Source organism: Corapipo altera, unplaced genomic scaffold (genome assembly GCF_003945725.1).
Source record: "Corapipo altera isolate COAL_440 unplaced genomic scaffold, ASM394572v1 77b, whole genome shotgun sequence".
Lineage (NCBI taxonomy): Eukaryota > Metazoa > Chordata > Aves > Passeriformes > Pipridae > Corapipo > Corapipo altera.
In genome coordinates, this window is record NW_020884933.1 from 2,575,163 (window position 1) to 2,591,645 (window position 16,483).

General features: G+C 54.1%; 1 protein-coding gene across 10 annotated transcripts; it reads left to right on the forward strand.

Moving 5' to 3' along the window:
• The first annotated feature begins 1,207 nt into the window (after positions 1 to 1,207).
• LOC113954967 (Krueppel-like factor 15) lies at positions 1,208 to 7,745 on the forward strand. Of its 10 annotated transcripts, none has more exons than XM_027659959.1 (4): positions 1,245 to 1,298; positions 1,901 to 2,380; positions 3,820 to 4,758; positions 7,374 to 7,745. In XM_027659959.1, the coding sequence occupies exons 3-4, from the start codon at positions 3,890 to 3,892 to the stop codon at positions 7,549 to 7,551; spliced, it is 1,047 nt and encodes a 348-aa protein (XP_027515760.1). In that variant the 5' UTR covers positions 1,245 to 1,298; positions 1,901 to 2,380; positions 3,820 to 3,889; the 3' UTR covers positions 7,552 to 7,745. The 10 variants fall into 10 exon arrangements, with proteins under 10 accessions (XP_027515765.1, XP_027515760.1, XP_027515767.1 ...); XM_027659966.1 differs by having other exon boundaries at positions 1,901 to 1,975; XM_027659960.1 differs by having other exon boundaries at positions 1,904 to 2,380.
• Positions 7,746 to 16,483: the final 8,738 nt, after the last annotated feature.

The window sequence follows — 16,483 nt, forward strand, 5'->3', positions numbered from 1 at the left end:
TCGGCCCTGCAGCATCGCAGCAGGAAGCACCGAAGGATTTTGAGGAGCTGAGATCCTCCCAGTCCTCCTTTAATACTTAAATAAGTGTTATTAATTATTATTGGCAATTATTTAATGCTTAAATAAGTATTTAATACTTTAATAAGTATTATCAGCAGTAACATTAAGGGCTGTGAAGCTGGGACACGAGGTGAGTGACACCCTGAGGCACAGCAGCAATCAGAGGAACAGCCGTGGAGTGACCTTTCCATGCACCTCCTTTGCTGGATTGGTTTTTGGTTTGTATTTGTTTGGGTTTTTTTTCAAATTTGAAGCCTTGCTCTGGCCCAGGCATTTTGTTCAGGCCCAAAATCTCATGCTCCTCACAAAGCAGAGGTAACTCTCTGTGCCTTGGCTTCATGGGGCTTCTTGGGGTACATGAGAACCACAGAATCACAGATCCCAGGGGTGGCTCCCAGATGTCCCGGGAGTCCACTCACGGAATCATTAGGATTGGAAAGGGACCTCTGGAGAACACCCAGTCCAACCCCCCCTGCCCAGGCAGGGTCACCCAGGGCAGGTGACACAGGAACCCATCCAGGTGGGTTTGGAATGTCTCCAGAGAGGGAGACTCCACACCCTTTCTGGGCAGCTGTTCCAGTGCTCCATGGAAAGATGTTCTTCCTTGTGCTGACGTGGAACTTGTTGTGTTTTAGTTTATGGCCAGTGCTCCTTGTCCTGTCACTGGGCACCACTGAACAGAGCCTGGCACCATCCTGACACCCCCTGGAGATATTTGTATGGATTCACGAGATCCCCTCTCAAGTCTTTTCGGTATTTTAGAGGGGCTCAGCCCACCCTGTCAAAGGCAGCCCAAGGCCACCCTTAGGGACTCCCTCGGGAGCCCACAAACCTGCAACCACAGACCTCACACACCTCACCCAAACCCTACAGCCCCGCCAAAACTGTTCCTCCAGAAACGAACACCTGTATCCCGCTGGATGCCAGCGGGAACCGTCGCCGCCGCTGCCTTCTGGGACTCGAACTTCTTTTCCTGAAACGTTGGAGAAACCTGAACCGTTTCCAGCGCAAATTACCAGGGGAAGGAAACCCCGGCAAAGTGCGGGATCTCCTCCGGGAGCAGCTCCAGCCGCCCCGGGCAGGGACAGAGCGGGGACACCCCGAGCCCCCGGTGCCCCTCCCGGGGCGGGTGTTCCCGTGCCAATGGGATCGGCGGCCGGAGCCGAGCCCTCTGCGGGGCGGGGCGGGCCGGGAGCCGCCCCCGCCGGGAGCTGCGGGACCCGCATGGACCGAGCCGGGTAAGGGGCGCGGGGGGCGCGGGGGGTCCCGCCCTGCAGCGCTCCCGGGGGGCACGGCCGGGACCGGGGGTCGGGATGGGCTTCGCTCCCCTCGGGGATGAAGCGAGTGGCACAACCAGCCTGGGCGTCCCCGGCCCTGGGGGTTTCCCAGAGGTTTCCATCCCCGCCCAGGGTGCCCGCGGGTGGGGTTGGGGGCTGCAGTGGGAGCAGACCCCGCTCCCGCTCGCTCGTCCCCGGGCATCGCTTCATCGCGGCGGGGTCGCCCCGGCCGCACGTGGCCCCCGGCGGTGACCGTGTGGCCGCCGCTGTCCCCGCGTGTGGCACCCGCGGCCCCGGGCGGGTCACGGGCGTTCGCTCACGTTGCTCGGTCACGGGAGCGGAGCCCTGACCCTCGGCTGCGTTCCCAGCTCCTCCTGCCTGTTGGCCGACCTTGGGCGAAATCGCTTTTTCTCCGTGTGCTCAGGCTGCACATCTGCTGCTTTCAGACGCCACCCGAGCGCTTCTGAGGGGGTTTGAACAACTGTAGGAGTGGAAGTGCAAAGAGAAGCTCGAGAGCCTTGTGGTGTGACCAGAGGGCCACTCAGGGCTCCATTCTCTTCCAGTAGCTTTGGGGTGACAGCACTGTTGGCATTTTGTGAAATTGCCTTGGGATGAGAAGGCACTGACACCTGCAACAGGTACCCACTGAGTGTGTTGGCACAGAACATGCCACCGGGTAACACATTTCCCCTTGTCACCACTCTGCCAGGTGGGGCATCACTAATTGCCCCCACTCAGATGGGAAACTGAGGATCAGAGCACTCCAAGGCTGCACGAGAAATCTGCAGCAGAGCTGGAGATCCTGCTCAGATCTCCTCAGTCCTGAGCCAGCAGCTCAACCACCAGCCCTTCCTGCCCTCTGGTCGTGCTTTTATTCCTGTTGTCAGTTCAACAGAAGGGTTGTACCACACGAGGCTCCTCAGCTAAGGAGTTTATAGTGCAATTCAGTTGTCCTGGGGACGTGCTGGAGGGATGGAGACTTCCTGAGCTGCTCTGCAAGGAGACCTGGTTAGAAAATCAGGTTTTAAGACCTTCTGGAAGAGGTAAACAGAAGTGTTTGGTAGCCAGAGGGGGGAGGCTTTCCCTGCAGAAAGAGAAGCAGAGACCAGAGATCATAAAACTGGAGTGGAGGAAGGAGTGGAGTTGGGTGCTGCCTTGAAGGGGATGGTTCAGAGCAGGAATTTGTGTTGTGCTGAAAATTTGAAGCCTGAAGGCTGAGTTTGGCCCAGACACCTTCCTTACCTCGTGTGTGAGCAGGGGCAGCCTCTGCTCACCAAGAATTGCTGATGCAGAGCTGTGAGACGCCGTGGGCAGTGCTGCAAATGCCCCCTGAGCAACGTGGCACCTTGCTCTGGGCAGGTTTTAAACGATGTGGGGGTTATTTTTTTAAGAGTAAGAGCATTTATATCACATCCAGACTGCTTCTGAAAAATTCCCTCTCCCAGCTCTGAAAGCACTGATAACCAGGACTGGCTTGACTGGTTTGCAGCTCTGCAGAAATCTCATGGACTCGCTCTGGAAAAGGGACTTGGACATAGGTTTTCCTTCCCTTGGAAGCAGGATTTCTGTGTTAAATGTGAATAGCTCCTGATGCCTTGGGCGGTTTGGGTGCTCTGGAGCAGGATGCAGCCTCCAAGCTGACATCTCTCAGGGGCAGGGATGGCATGTATCTGCTCTCAGGGTGCTTGGGCACCTCACTCACAACCCCCTGAGCCACAGCAGGGCCTGGGGGGGTCTGAGATGTTGACTCGTGGAAGACCAGTCACCTCTGGAGACCACACAGGGCTGACCTGGAGACACTGTGCTCCTTCTCCCGTGGTGTTTGTGTCCTCAGGGGCCCTGGGAGCTGACCCCAGACAGGCTGGCTGTGCTGCTCTCCGGAGGTGTGACCGAGTTTGGGCAGACCTGCCTGAACAGGGTCCCTCCCAGCTGACTTGTTCAGGCACTGCTGGCCCTGGACCCACAGAGTGGGTGAACACTCACCAGGGCCGCGGGCACTTTGGCAGCAGCCTCAGAGCTGTCTGGTTACCTGGGCAGGTAGTGAGCTCGGATCCAGCCAGGCCAGGTCTGTGTCAGGGTGTGGTTGCACCACATTTGCAGTGTGGAGAAGGCAGCACCCTCTCCTGGATCACAATTAACTCGTGGTTGTAAGCCCCAAGTCATCCCCTCCACCACCCAGCAGTGCAGAGCTGCCCTCCGGCGTAGGTGGAAGAGGGATGAAGGGTTTCATTGTGTATTTTTACCTTCATAAACTCCCCAGAGAAGTTTGCTTCTGGGGGGAAATCTGGCTCTTTGCAGGCTGTTGGCAGCCTGGAGAGGAAAGTGGTTAGCATGTGGGGTTTTTTTGAGCAACAGACTCTTTAAAAACAAAGGCCACTGACTAGTTCTGATGTTTTGTTTTTCACGCACAGTCCATTTTATTCAAAGGGTTTTCATGTTTGCTTTTGAATTTGGAAATAACCTTGGTGGTGTTCCCTTGCAGATGAACAAAGACTTCCCCAGCTGAGCTATTCCAGAGGCTTCTGAGCTGCCTGTGGGCAGTGAGTCAACAAATGGTCTCTGTGAGCTGCCAGGAGCTGCTGCCCTCCTTGACCAGCCTCGAGAGCTTGACCAGTGCTCTGCAGTGCAGGATGCCACCGTCCCTTCTGCCAGGACATGGCAGTGAGAGGACATCTGGCCCCCCAGAGGGCTTTGGCCACCTCGTGGCAGGCAGCACTAGCCCCGCTGAAGGCATCCTGCTGTCCAAGGGGGAACAGCCCAAAGCCCAGCTCGCCGTCTGCGAGGCTCAGCTCAGGCTGCCCGACTTCTGCAGCAGCCTCTCCCAGGACTTCATCCCCACCCTGGAGGAGATCGAGGAGTTCCTGAGGGAGAAGGCAGAGTTCCTCAGAGATGAAGGAGGAGGGAGGGACAGCAAACCCGAGGTCAGCTCGGGTGGCTCTGGGGAACAGCCCGTCTCCGGTGTGCAGGGAGATGCCTCAAGCACTGCTCAGCCTGGAGGGACAGCTGATGGTGGGGACCAGGCAGTGGCTGCTGGGAGCATCCCTGTTGTCCTCCAAATCCAGCCTCTCCAGATGGACAGCCACCCACAGGGTGTCAGGGTGGCCCAGCTGGTCATCAGCCTGCAGGGCCCAAACCTGCCCCTCCTCCCTCAGCTCCAGCCCCCCGTGACCACCGTGGACCAAAAATACGTCAGGATTGCCCCCCTGCCTGTCCCCACGAGGGCTGGGGCACCGGGGGACGTGCAGGAGGTGGAGGCAGCCCCCGGGCATCAGCAGGGATCCCCTGCCCTCTCCCGGATCCACAAGTGCTCCCACCCGGGCTGTGACAAGGTGTATTCCAAGAGCTCCCACCTGAAGGCTCATTTCCGTCGGCACACGGGGGAGAAACCCTACACCTGTGCCTGGCCCAACTGTGGCTGGAGGTGAGTGGAGGGCTCCGGGGGGGTCAGGGGTCCTTGGAAAAGGCCTGCCAGGGCTTGGGGAGGTGGCAGGAGAGCTCCTGGCTGGTGAAAATCCAGCATAAAATCACCCGTTTTCTTTCCCGAGAGACTTATAGGTGAGAGCTGGAAGGAGACCCAGAGAAGTGAAGCTTGTGGAGTGTTTTGGGTAGTTTTCACTCAGTCCAAAACTGCTGAAAATCTCCAGCTGGGGACACGTAGCTGATATTCTCCCCAGCACCCCAAATCCTCCTTGAACTGGGTGCCTAAACCCCCTCTGGCAATAGACCTTTTCCAAGTGATGTGTTCATCTTGGAAGCTTTCTGTGTCTAGCTCAGGACAGTTTCTGCAGTGGGGCTCCAAAAATGGCTTCTCCCATTAATATTTATCCAAGGAAAAAGGAGTCTCAGTCCTTCCTCAGCAGCCAGTGTGTAATTCTGTGTTTGTTTTGCAACCTTTTGTTTTCTCTTGCTGTTTGCTGCCCATATCCCTCACACCCCCGTGGGCCTGTGGTGTATCTCCATGTTGCATTTACTTTTGTTTGCTCTGCACATGATGGTGGTTGTTGTTTCCTTTGATCTGTGTTCCCTAAATGAGCCCTGCTCCCTAAATTAACGCTGCTGTTTAATCTGGCTGCACTTCTCTGCTTACTGCTCTGCTGGGGTGTTCTCTTCCTGGTGCTGGGTGCCTGTCCCGAGGGGCAGGATGCTCGTATAGCCTTTGGCAGGAAGGGCTGACAGTCCTCAGGTCTTTCCATCAGCAGATCTCCAGGGGTATGACACACAGAACTGGTGTTGGCAGCTGAGCTTTCCTGGTTTCTTACACAATGTTCTGGCTTTCCCTCTCTGCCTCGTTCCCCTGGATGGTTTTATGGTGTCTGAAACCCTGGAAGGTGTGAGACTAATCTGAATTTTGGGGCTCCCTCTTGCTGCCCCTTTGCCCTCAGAAACTGTCCCTTCATTTCAGCTGCAACCACAGTACAGGTTTATCAGCATCAGCTCCTTTTCCAGTCCCAACCAGGAGTGCTGAACCCTCCTGTACCTGTTGCTCAGAGCCTGGGGATTGAGGAGGGGACAGTGGCAACCACACAAGCATCACTTTTCCCTCTGGGGAGGAGGAAAGGGCTGGTGCCAGCCTGTCCAACAGATCCTGCAGGCTGCTGTGCTCTGCTCCCCCTCCACAGCAGCAGGAGATTGACTCATCTGGTTCTCCAGGCTATGTTCCCTTTCCTAGATGTGTCCCTCACTCTGAATAGATCTGTCCCTTCTCCTGGCCCTGCTCTTCATGGGGGAGCTGAGACCTTGGAACTCTCTTCTCTCCACAAAGCTGGGAAAGAAGTCAGTGGTTCTCCTGGAAGACCTGAGGGTGGCCTTGGGACACGTCTTGTTTCCACAGAGGTTTTTGTGAGCAGCCACAGGATTTCCCAGCCCAGGTGTGAGCCTGAAATCCTCTCACAGGAGTCTGGGGTTGCAGCTGAAGCTCTTTGCTTTGTGCTTTTTTGCGTGGGCACGTTTCAGCCAGATGGAAAAAGCCTCCCGTCCTAATGCTCCTGCCATCTGTGCTGGCTCCTCACAGGCAGAGCAGGAGGAAATCCAGCCTGGTCCTGCTCTCCAGCACTGCCCTGACATGCAAAGCCACGCTGGAGCCACTCCAGGCCTTGTGAGACCTTGGGGGTGGCACTCAAAGTACCTGTGACCAACCTGCTGCCCGTGCCCCCAAGGCTGGAGCTGTGTGTGCCAGGTGGAAGGAGGGTGCAGGGGAATTAAGTGGGGACACTTAATGTGGTTAAAGGGACTTTCCAGGCTGTTCAGCTGATCTGCTCTGGGTGTGGGAGTTACACAGAGCAGCAGTGTGGACACTTGGTATTCCCGTGGTCCTTGTTCCTGCATCCTCAGAACCAACAGTCACTTTGGCACGGGAACCTCTGCCCTGTGCTCCAGGCTGGTTGTGTTGGCTTTTCCTCCCTTTTTCTCTGTGTTTAACTCAGTTCCCAGGCAGCTTCCCTTTTCCCAGCTCCCAGTCCAGCCCGAGCTGACGGGGAAAACTCGCTGCCACTGGGAGGAACAAGGGGATGCTCAGAGTTTGCAGGGAGAACCCACACCCTCAGAGAAAACAAACCTTCTCTCAACAGCTCTGGGCTGGATAGGGAGTTACAGGAAAGCCTTCCCTCCCAGGCTCCTGGACTGTGTGTCCTTTAGGCACTGCCAGCCTGGGAGGATGCCCCAAAAATCCCTCTCTCACCATGTCTGGCCTCGGGGCTCTCAGCTCCTGGGTTTCAGCAAGTTAAAACAAATGAAGGAAGTAGGTGGCCAGTGTCCTTAAAGAGCAGTGGAAAGAAATTAGGATCTCACTGGGTGAATTACTTTCCCCTTTCCTACTTCCAAGCAGGATCCCAAACCCCATTTCCAAACCTGGAGGAGTCTGTTTCGGGAGCTCTGCCCTCCCTGGCAGGTTGGTGGGGCAGAGGAGTGACTTGTCTAGGGTGGTCCAGGAGGCTGTGGCAGAGGCAGAGCTCAGCCTGCCCTGTGCCAGGGTGCCCACATCCCCTGTCCTGTCCAGCAGGGAAGGCTGGACCCCACCTCTGTTCCCTTCTCCCACAGGTTCTCCCGGTCGGACGAGCTCTCCCGTCACAAGCGCTCCCACTCCGGGGTGAAGCCCTACCAATGTGCTGCCTGTGAGAAGAAGTTTGCCCGCAGTGACCATTTAGCCAAACACCTGAAGATCCACCGGGGCCAACCCTGCAGCCCACGGACACCTCAGGGGGGCAGCAGGAGGTAATTCCTGCTGCTCATCGCTGCCAGGAGGCCCCAGAGCCGAGCAAACGGTGCAGAAACCACCAAGGAAGAGGGGGAAATGACTCTTTGCCAAATGATAGGAGAGGCTGTGTTAGCCCTCTGTTCAAGGATGACAATGGTCATGGCCTGTTTCTGGTACTTCTGTCCTTCTCTGAAATACATGTGATGGAAACTGGAGTTAATCTGGGGTGAGAGAGTGTGTGTGTGGGGGGGGAAGTGGGGATAGAGTGAGACAGCTTGGCAAGATTTGCACACCTTGAGAGGCAGAGCAGAGAATGTCCAGCCCAGGGGAGCTTTGGATGTCCCATCCCTGGAAGTGTTCAAGAACAGGCTGGATGGGGATAGTGGGAGGTGTCCCTTCCCCTGGCAGGGGGTGAAATGAGGTGGGATTTAAGATCTCTTCCAGCCCAAACCATTTTATGATTCTATGATTTGTTCTCCCTGTGTATGAGCTCAGCTGGTGGGGTGGCATCCAGGGGAAACTGTGGGTGGATAGGGTCATGAAATCCTTGAATGGTTTGGGTGGGAAGGGACCTTAAAGATCATCTCCTTCCACCCCCTGCCATGGGCAGGGACACCTTCCACCAGCCCAGGTTGCTCCAAGCCCCATCCAACCTGGCCTTGGACACTTCCAGGGATCCAGGGGCAGCCACAGCTTCTCTGGGCAACCTGTGCCAGGGCCTCCCCAGTCTCCAGGGAGGAATTCCTTCCCAATATCCAATCTAAACCTATTCTCTTTCAGTGGGAAGCCTTTCCCCTTGTCCTGTCCCTCCAGTTCCTGGTGAAATGGGGGATGGATGGGGAGTGTTTGCTGTGGGGGCTGAAGCAGACATTGGAAATGGCCTTTCTGGTGTGGTTGAGGTGGTTGTGTTGTCCCCAGCTCTGCTTTTCTGTGCTGGTGGTTCTCCATCTGGCTGGCACTGGGCACACTGGAGTCCTTAATGTGTGAAGGGGTGGGAGATGCATCTGTGGAGCTCAGTCCACGGTGTTCCCTCAAAGGGATCAGGAAAGCAGCACCAGAAAAGTCCTTTTTACCATGAAAGGAGAGTGCCAAGGAGAGACAGGGATGTGTGAGACCCCAGAAGAGCTTAGAGCCCCTATCAGGGGGGCAGAGCAGCTCCCGGGCTCTGACGTCCCTCTTGTATTTGACTTCTGGTTAATTAAAGGCCAACTCCTCGCTCCTGTGCCAAGTTCCTGAGCTTCTGCAAACATCTGGGAGGGAATTATGTGCTTGTACAAACACAGAACAAGCGTCAGGAGCTCGAGGTAGGCAGGGTGCCCTTTCCACGTGGCTTTGCCAGCACGTCTCGAGCTGATATTCGGTGCCCCGCAGGCTCTAACTCGGCTGTGCCCGTGCCCTGCTGCAGATACCCCGATGTTCTCCCAGATCAGGGCTTCACGTGCTTGTCTCACGCTGCCCTTGAGCTGCTTTAGGGAGGAGTGTTGAGTTGTGCCCAAAACAAGGACTGGGAAATGAGCTGATCCCTGTTCCCTGCCCTGTGGAGGGCGGGTTTGTACAGCACAGAGGTTGTTCTCTGGTCCCTACAGGTTTTTTTTTTTTTTGGTGGTGACTCTAGGGAAGGGAGAAGCTGGAGAGGTGGGGATGGGTATGGTGTCCTCCTCCAAGGGGTGGTAGAAGCATCTCTGGATGAGACACCAGACTTCTGTGTGAGACACACAAGCTTGGGAAGGAATCCACCCTGGGGACGGTGTCATGTGGCTGGAGATGTGGATGTTGGTGGCTCTTCCAGCTTTGCTGAAGTCACAGCAGTGAAAGAAGGAGCAAGGGAGCTGAAATTCCTTGTTTTGCTCTTAAGCTAGGGATGCTTATATATTTAGGGATGCTTATGCTGCCCCTGAAGGAGATGCTGATAGAATGGAGATGGGTGGAGTAGGGAACTTCCCACCACTGAGGTTCTCTGAGGGTCTCCCTGATGACCTTGTTTCTCCTGCTGTTTGTTGTTCCAGGGGCCACAATTCAGGGCAGGACCTGATGCTCTACAAGCACTAAAGAGAAAGGTCCTCTTCCCCCACACTTTTGGCCCTCACAAACAGCCAAAATTTCCCTAAAATCTAACCCCCCTAGCGTGCAGAAACGCTGTTTCCACAGAGGAGAAACGTAACTAAAGCTGGGGTTAGGATCCTTCTTTGTGGAAACGAGCCATCCAGCAGCTGAAGGATGGCTCCTGGCCAGGCTCCACCCTCAGCCAAGTGGGGAACCGGCTGTGGCTGCAGGAAGAGCCACAGCTAATGGAGCTGCTGTTGTGATTCCAGAGGGCTGGGATGTTCCTGGGAGAACACCCTCGTCGCCGGCTTTCCCAATCCCCGGGCGGCACAAAGAGCTGGAGCCACGCTGCTCACCTGCAGATCCAAGCTTTCCCCAAAATCTAGGAGGGCTGTTTTCTTGATCCTGGCTTAAAACTCCTTCATCCTTAGCTCCCAGGTGGGAAGGTGTGGATGGGCTGCACGGAAAGTCGCTGCCTGCAGCGGGATTTCTCCCCTGGGAGTGTGAGTGTGTGAGACCTGCAGCGCCCGTGTTGGCTGTTTGGGGAGAGCTCTCCCCTCTGGAGAGGGAAGGCAGCTTTCCCAAGGATTAGCTGGAGATCTGGGGCTGCTGTGGGCACTCCTGGCCTGGTCAAGCATGACCAGATGCCAGCAGGGAACACATCCCAGGTGCGTGTGCTGGGGATGAGCCGGAGCACACAGGTATTCCAGAGCCTATGTTGGGCTGCCTTTTGTTCCAGAAGCTTTTTGCCTGGCAAGGAATCCACTTCATGCCCTCTTTGCTGGAGGGCTCTCTGCAGAGGCCACGTGCCAACATGACTCATGCCCCGTCTCGTGCTTTTCTCTGTCCCCCTTTGCTCTTCTCCCTCGCTCCAGACTCGCTCCCAGCACTCCCTGCTTGCTCTGGACCTGCCCCATCCTGCCTCCCTCTGCTCCCAGCCCAAGGCAACTGGTGAGGCTGCACCCTTCCAAACTGTGGGGCAAGAACAGCCACAGTGTCTCATCCTTAGTCCCAAACCCTTCTCTGTTCTCCAGAGGGTCCACTCTGCTCCTGGGGTGGAGCTGCTGTGGGACACAGGGCTGGGAGCGCTGGCACTGGGGACATAACAGCCTGCCTGGTGTGTTTTGCCATTTCTTTAGAAAAACCACAAAGGGAGAGGAGAGATTTTTATAAAACAACCCACCCTAGATCCATATCTCTTGTGCAGTGGGTGTTGTAGCCTCACCTGCTTCCCTCTGGGGGCTTTGGATGGCTTACAAGGTTTACTGGAGGCTCTGTAATTACCCCTCCTTTGCTCCAGTGAGGATATTGCTCCCCAGAAACCTTCACTGGGCAAGTGAGATGCGACCTGTGGCAGCAGGAGGGACGAGGATCCTTCTGCCTCCCCACAGAAAGAAAAGCACCAGGGCTGCCAAGAGGTGACACAAGTGTCACCGAGGCTGCTGGGCTTTAACCTGGCTCTGCCTCAGACGGTGCTCTAAGTGGATCCATGTGCCTGCCATGGATTCCCCGTCGGAGGAGCGGGAATGGGAGGGACTGGTTGCCTCGTGCTGGAAGCCAGAAGGCTGTCAGGTTGCTAAGCAGTGCTTTTTAAGAAATTCATGCAGGCAGACAGGAGTTGTAGCAGGGCAGGACGTGGGAGAGCGCGGAGAGAAATTCAGGCAACGTTTCTAAATTTGCAGCTGGGGCTCTGGATTTAGCAGGAGCGCAGTGCAGAGCCCTCCATCCTCGGCAGCACGAGTGACAGCAGTGACATCCCGAGCTGCCCACGTGGAGCTCGTGCTGGCTGCTCATCCTGAGGGATGAGCCAAGGGCCAGTGCAAATCCTCAGCCTGCTTTAAAGCCCCTTCAGAAATATAGCTCTAAGATGGATCATTGCATTAGGGTTTTCTTTTTCCTTTTTTTTTTGTCCCCCTTCCCAATAAAATCAGAACTGGATTTTTATTAATGATTCTGCTTCCAGAGTTCAACTTTACTGCAGGTAAATGCAATTCTTGGAGTAGTTGTTGTTTCTCACAGTGGTTCAGCAGCAGAATTTGGCTTGAGGCAGGGAGAAAAATAGAATTTTAGGGCTTTGGGAAGAACAGGGAAAAAAATCCCTTTGTGGGAATGGGATTGAACAGGCAAAGAGGGTCATCTGAGGGTTCCTCCACTGCCACCAGCTGGGCCAGGTCCTGGCCCTGAGCGACAAAAGGTGGGAGCTGCTAATGGGATAGAGCTGGAGAAGGTTTGCAGCTCTATGGGCAAGGTTTTGTCCCTCAAGTGTCTCCTCAGCACTTCTTGGGCCTGAAGCTGGAAGGAAAAGGGAAGGAGCCCTGTGCTGGGTCACACATGTCCCAGGACATGGTTCAAGCTCTTCTGGAGCCATCACTGGGCACAAAACACAACATTTCCTTGCCAAGCTGTGGGTACATCCCGGCCTTGTGCTGCAGGGGATGCAGGAGCTCCCACCCTGGGGACTGAGGGGTTAATGAACAAACGAGCTCAATTAAAACAGCTGGCTGGGCTTGACTTACTCCTTCATAATCAGCTTTCTAAGGAGGCACAGGAGCACTCCCAGGGAGGCTGGAGCAGGGAAGAACATCCCCATGTAGGAATGAGGCTGATGAGTGAGTGGCTCTTGTCCGTCGCTCGCCCCGCAGGGCTCGGTGACCCCAACCTCGGGCTGGGGGTTTGTCCTTAGCATGGACTTGGGACAGGTTGTTTGCAGGGATGCACCTCTCCTAGGAGCTGCTCTCCACTGCCTGTGCAGGTAAAACACTTTGCTTTCTGATGTTTTGCCCCAAAGAGGGGGAGGTTTCCAGCTGATGGGACGAATTCCCTGTGGGAGAGAGGACGGGGGAGTGACAGTGTCTGGTCAGTTGTGACGTTCCGTGTTTGATCCTGGAACTGGGCAGTGGTACAGAAAAGGCTTATCCTTCCCTGCTTCCCTCGAAAATCCACCCAGATAAAGCCTTTTTTTGGCGTAGAAAGTACGTGGTGGGAGTTGGGAGGGGGAATCAGATCCGTGATTCGACATCCACGGATCCGTGGCCGCTTTTGGAAACGTCGGTTCTTTCCTGTGAACTGCCCTGAATTCCCCTCAATTAGAGCTTCCCAGCTCCTTGCTGAGGGAGCTGCAGTCTGGCTCCTCACCTCTGCTGCCTCAGACCTGGGGTTTGTTTGCACAGACAACAGGCTCTGGGATGAAATTCCAGGTGCCACATCAACAGTCTCTGCCCTGCCACGGTGCAGGTGGGTCAGCTGAGGAGAACCAGAGAGGTTTCCAAGTGTTGTGTGAGGAATTTTACTCAGGATGTGGGAACTTCAAGTGGGGAATCGTGCATTTGGTAGGAGAAGGGCTGTGTAACACAGTGGGAACTAGTTTGGCAACGTTGGGTAACACCCAGAGCTCTCTGGTGCACAGCTTTAGGGCTAAACTTTCACAAGCACCTGAAACCACCTCTGAGCTGCTCTGAGCCCTCCTGAAAAAAATTCCAGCCCTGCTCTTCACTGGGTAGAGAAGTTCTCGTGTAACTGGGCAATTCTGCTTTTTCCTGAAATGAAATACCAGCTGTGCCTTTTGAGTATCAACAGCTATTGTAGGACCCGGGCACTGCACGTCCTGTTTGGCAAAGTATTAAACTCTGGAGCCTTTCCTCCAGCTCCCCTGTGAGCTTTGGACTTGCCCCAGTGAAATACTGAGTGGGGATGGAGGTTTGTGGACTGGAATAGCCCCCCTGTGCCTGCTGAAGGTGCTGAAAGTCCTCTCTCCCTCTTACCTGCCCTGAAAGTGCAGTTGCAGGAGGTGGGGGCTCTTGTACCCATAGATTCAGAAAGAAAGGTTTGAAACCAGCACTTCTTGAGAGCATCACAAACACCAAAGCAGAGGCAGAGCAGCTCTTTGCAAAGGAAACCTGGAGAAAGGAAAAAAAAAAAACAAAACAGTGGAAAAAGGCTTTATTGGGTCTGAGAAATAAGAGATTTTGGGCAGGGGTGGGAACAGAGGGATGGGAAGTGAGTTACTTCATCATCTTCAAGGTGCTCTAAAAGTGAAGGCTGCAGGTATTTGGGGGTCCCTGAGTGCTTTGAAATACTCTGTGGGCATCCTGCAGGGTCTTTGGGATCTCTGTGAGGTGATGACTTCCCACATCCTGGGATCCTCATATTGGGAACTGAAGCCTCAGTGAGAAACCTGGGATGGTGGAACGAAATGAGCTTTAAAGTCCCTTCCAACCCAAACCACCCTGGGATTCTGTGATCCAAGAAGGCCTTGAATATTAAGCTTCCTGAGGGAGCAACAAGTGTTTTTTCACTGTGAAACTTTAAAAAAACAGACAAACAGCCCTTCCCTTAGCTAAAGGTTTTTTCCATGTCAGTGTATCCTCTTGCTAGTGAGGCACAAAACCTCTCAGAGCTGTTTCTGCTCGTTCCTTGGCTTTTGGATTCCTGATGCTCAGTCTTGGAGCTGGACTAAAATAGCCACCTGTGTGTTCTGGAGCGAGGCCTCGTTAGGGTCTGATTAGCTGTTGCATAATTTTCTGGCTTCCCCGGTGCCTGTGCTTCCATCCTGACGCTCCCTCACGTCATGGCAAAGCCAGAGCCTCGCAGGAAGCTTTCTCTTCTTGGAGAAGTCAGTGTTTCAGAAATCTCTCTGGCTGGGTTGTCCTGTGTTTTCCTACAGCTGAGGGTTCTGTATCCCCTTCGTGATGTTGTCCTCGCTCAGAACTTGCAAAATCCAACTCTGGGTGCTGCCACCTGCTCAACACTCCCCAGAAATCCCCACTGAAATGTGTTTGACTTCTTTTTCTGCTGCCTCTTTCTCTTTAAAATGCCTGTGCACATGAGCTGCTTTTTTAAAAGGTGTGTTTGCCTATGGGTTATTTCCAAACCCTGCCTTGTTGCCTGCTTGGTTTTATCCCATCCCTTTGTCTTGTCCTATGTCTTTCCCCTTGTGATGTTGTCTAAGATAGGAACAAGCCCACGTTGGATTGGGAGCAGAACAAAGTGGGAGTTGCACAAAGCAGGAAATTTATTATCCCTCTAAAAAAAGCTGTCAGTGGTGTCACCCCAGTGATGCAGCTGTAGCTGAAGGTCCTTGGGATGCTGAGGTGGGGTTGGTTTTTTTCTGTGTGCTGTCCCTGTCCCAAGGCAGCCTGTGCTGTCTTTTTGGATTCAGCCCCTGTGCTGTTCCCTGAGCACTAAGGAAATCTGAAATTTTTGGGTCTGCTGCTGGATTTAGCTGATGGCAAGTGGAAACAAAGCCACAAAGAGATTATTTTATGTATTATACTTCAGCAGTTGTTTATAGAAGGGATGGATTCAGGAAGAATCTGGATTTGTGTTGGTGCCCTCAGAGATGGAGCTTTGTTCTTCCAAAATGTTTCCAGACCCCACTGGAGCCTGGTAGGTGCTGACAGGCCAGGTCTGTGTGATCCTGGATTGTGGGAAATGATCCTTTTTGGAGCTGTGTCATTCTCCCACTCTGCACTAAGGTACTCAAAGACACAGCACAGTGGGTGCCAGTCCTGGGGGTTTTTCCTCTGGAGCTCCTGGAGAAACCAGCTGATTTTGGGAGCGCTCCCTGTGCTGGTCCCTTCCCAAAGAAAGGGAATTAGCCCTGTTTGAGGTGCACACACAGAGAGATGTTGGCAAACCTCCCACCTCTGACTCCACAGGAAGAGCCTGAGAGGGCTTTGTGTTATTTCCCTCTTTGTTTTTTGTCTCGGGAGTCCAGGCTTTAAACAGAGCAAAGGCTTAGGATGGCAGGGAAGAGGGATGGGCACAGGGAAAAGCTCCTGGAGTTTGTCAGCAGGTCTGGCTCCCTGTGGCTTAGTTGGGTTTGACTCATCTGCAGTGAAAATCAGGTAGAGCTGAGGAGGCAACTGCTCAGTGCCTTGGGAAAGGGGCCTCCTGAGCTCCCAGCTGGTCCTGGGTCAGTGCTTCCTGGCCTGGGCATTCCCAAGGGAAAAGCAGTGCTGATAATGTGAAGTGCTCTGTGGAAATAATGACTGATGCTTTCCACAGGAAAAGGAAATATGGACATGCTTTCACTTCAGAGGGGGATTTTTTTGTTCCTTTTTCTCCTTTCCCTCTTCATCCCCCTGCCTGCTCTCTCTCACTCTTTTTTTAATTTCAAAGTTGAGCTGGGAAAACCAGGAACCATCCTCTCAACTACTGCATTTAAAAATAAAATTAACTTCTGTAAATGAATAAATAATGATCAGCCTGCTTGAAAACTTCCTCTCCTCCCATGACAAAGTGCTTTGGGGGAAAACCCCTGTACCTCATCCCTGTAGTCAAAAGGCATCTCGAATCCTAAACTCTTACTCTGCTTTCTGTTTCCCTGTGACTGTGCAGTAAGTTCTGATAAAGGGTTATTTAAAGGTGGTGTGAAATGCAGGATCGTGTTCCTGAAATGACAAACCTCCTTTTGCTTCATATGGCTCCGAATGGGACCAGCTGAAGGAGATGACTTGGTAAAAACAGGGAATTTCCTTCACAGAAGCAGCTTTTAAAGGCAGCTGGAGCTGCTTGGGCTTAACCAGGAGCTGAGCTACAACTCCCATGCTTGGGGATGGTGGTAATTCCCAAAGAAAACCATCCCTGGCTGTGGTGTTTTGGGTTGTACCCGTGGAGCAGGACTCAGGTTTGGGAGGAGGCACAAACAAAATGTGCAGAGACTTTGTGGAGTCTCAGGTAACCTTTCACCAGCCCGTGTCTAGGAAACAGGAGCTGCGTGTTTTGGCATGAAGGGCTGCTCCAAAATTCTCTTCTCCCGTGCCAAAGGGTGGGAATCCCATGGAGAGGCTGTTTGTTCACCGAGGGAAGGGGGAGAGTGTTGCCTTCTCAGTGCTCCCAGTGCCTGATCCAGTGGGAAGGAACTTGGGTGTCACACTGGTACGAAGAGTGTGTTTGAGGTGGATACTTC

Bases quoted from the DNA above. Each gene is read 5' to 3' on its own strand.
- LOC113954967 (XM_027659964.1), top strand. From the start codon at position 3,890: ATGGTCTCTGTGAGCTGCCAGGAGCTGCTGCCCTCCTTGACCAGCCTC. The intron at 4,759-7,373 runs GTGAGTGGAGGG...CTTCTCCCACAG, and splicing joins TGGCCCAACTGTGGCTGGAG to GTTCTCCCGGTCGGACGAGC.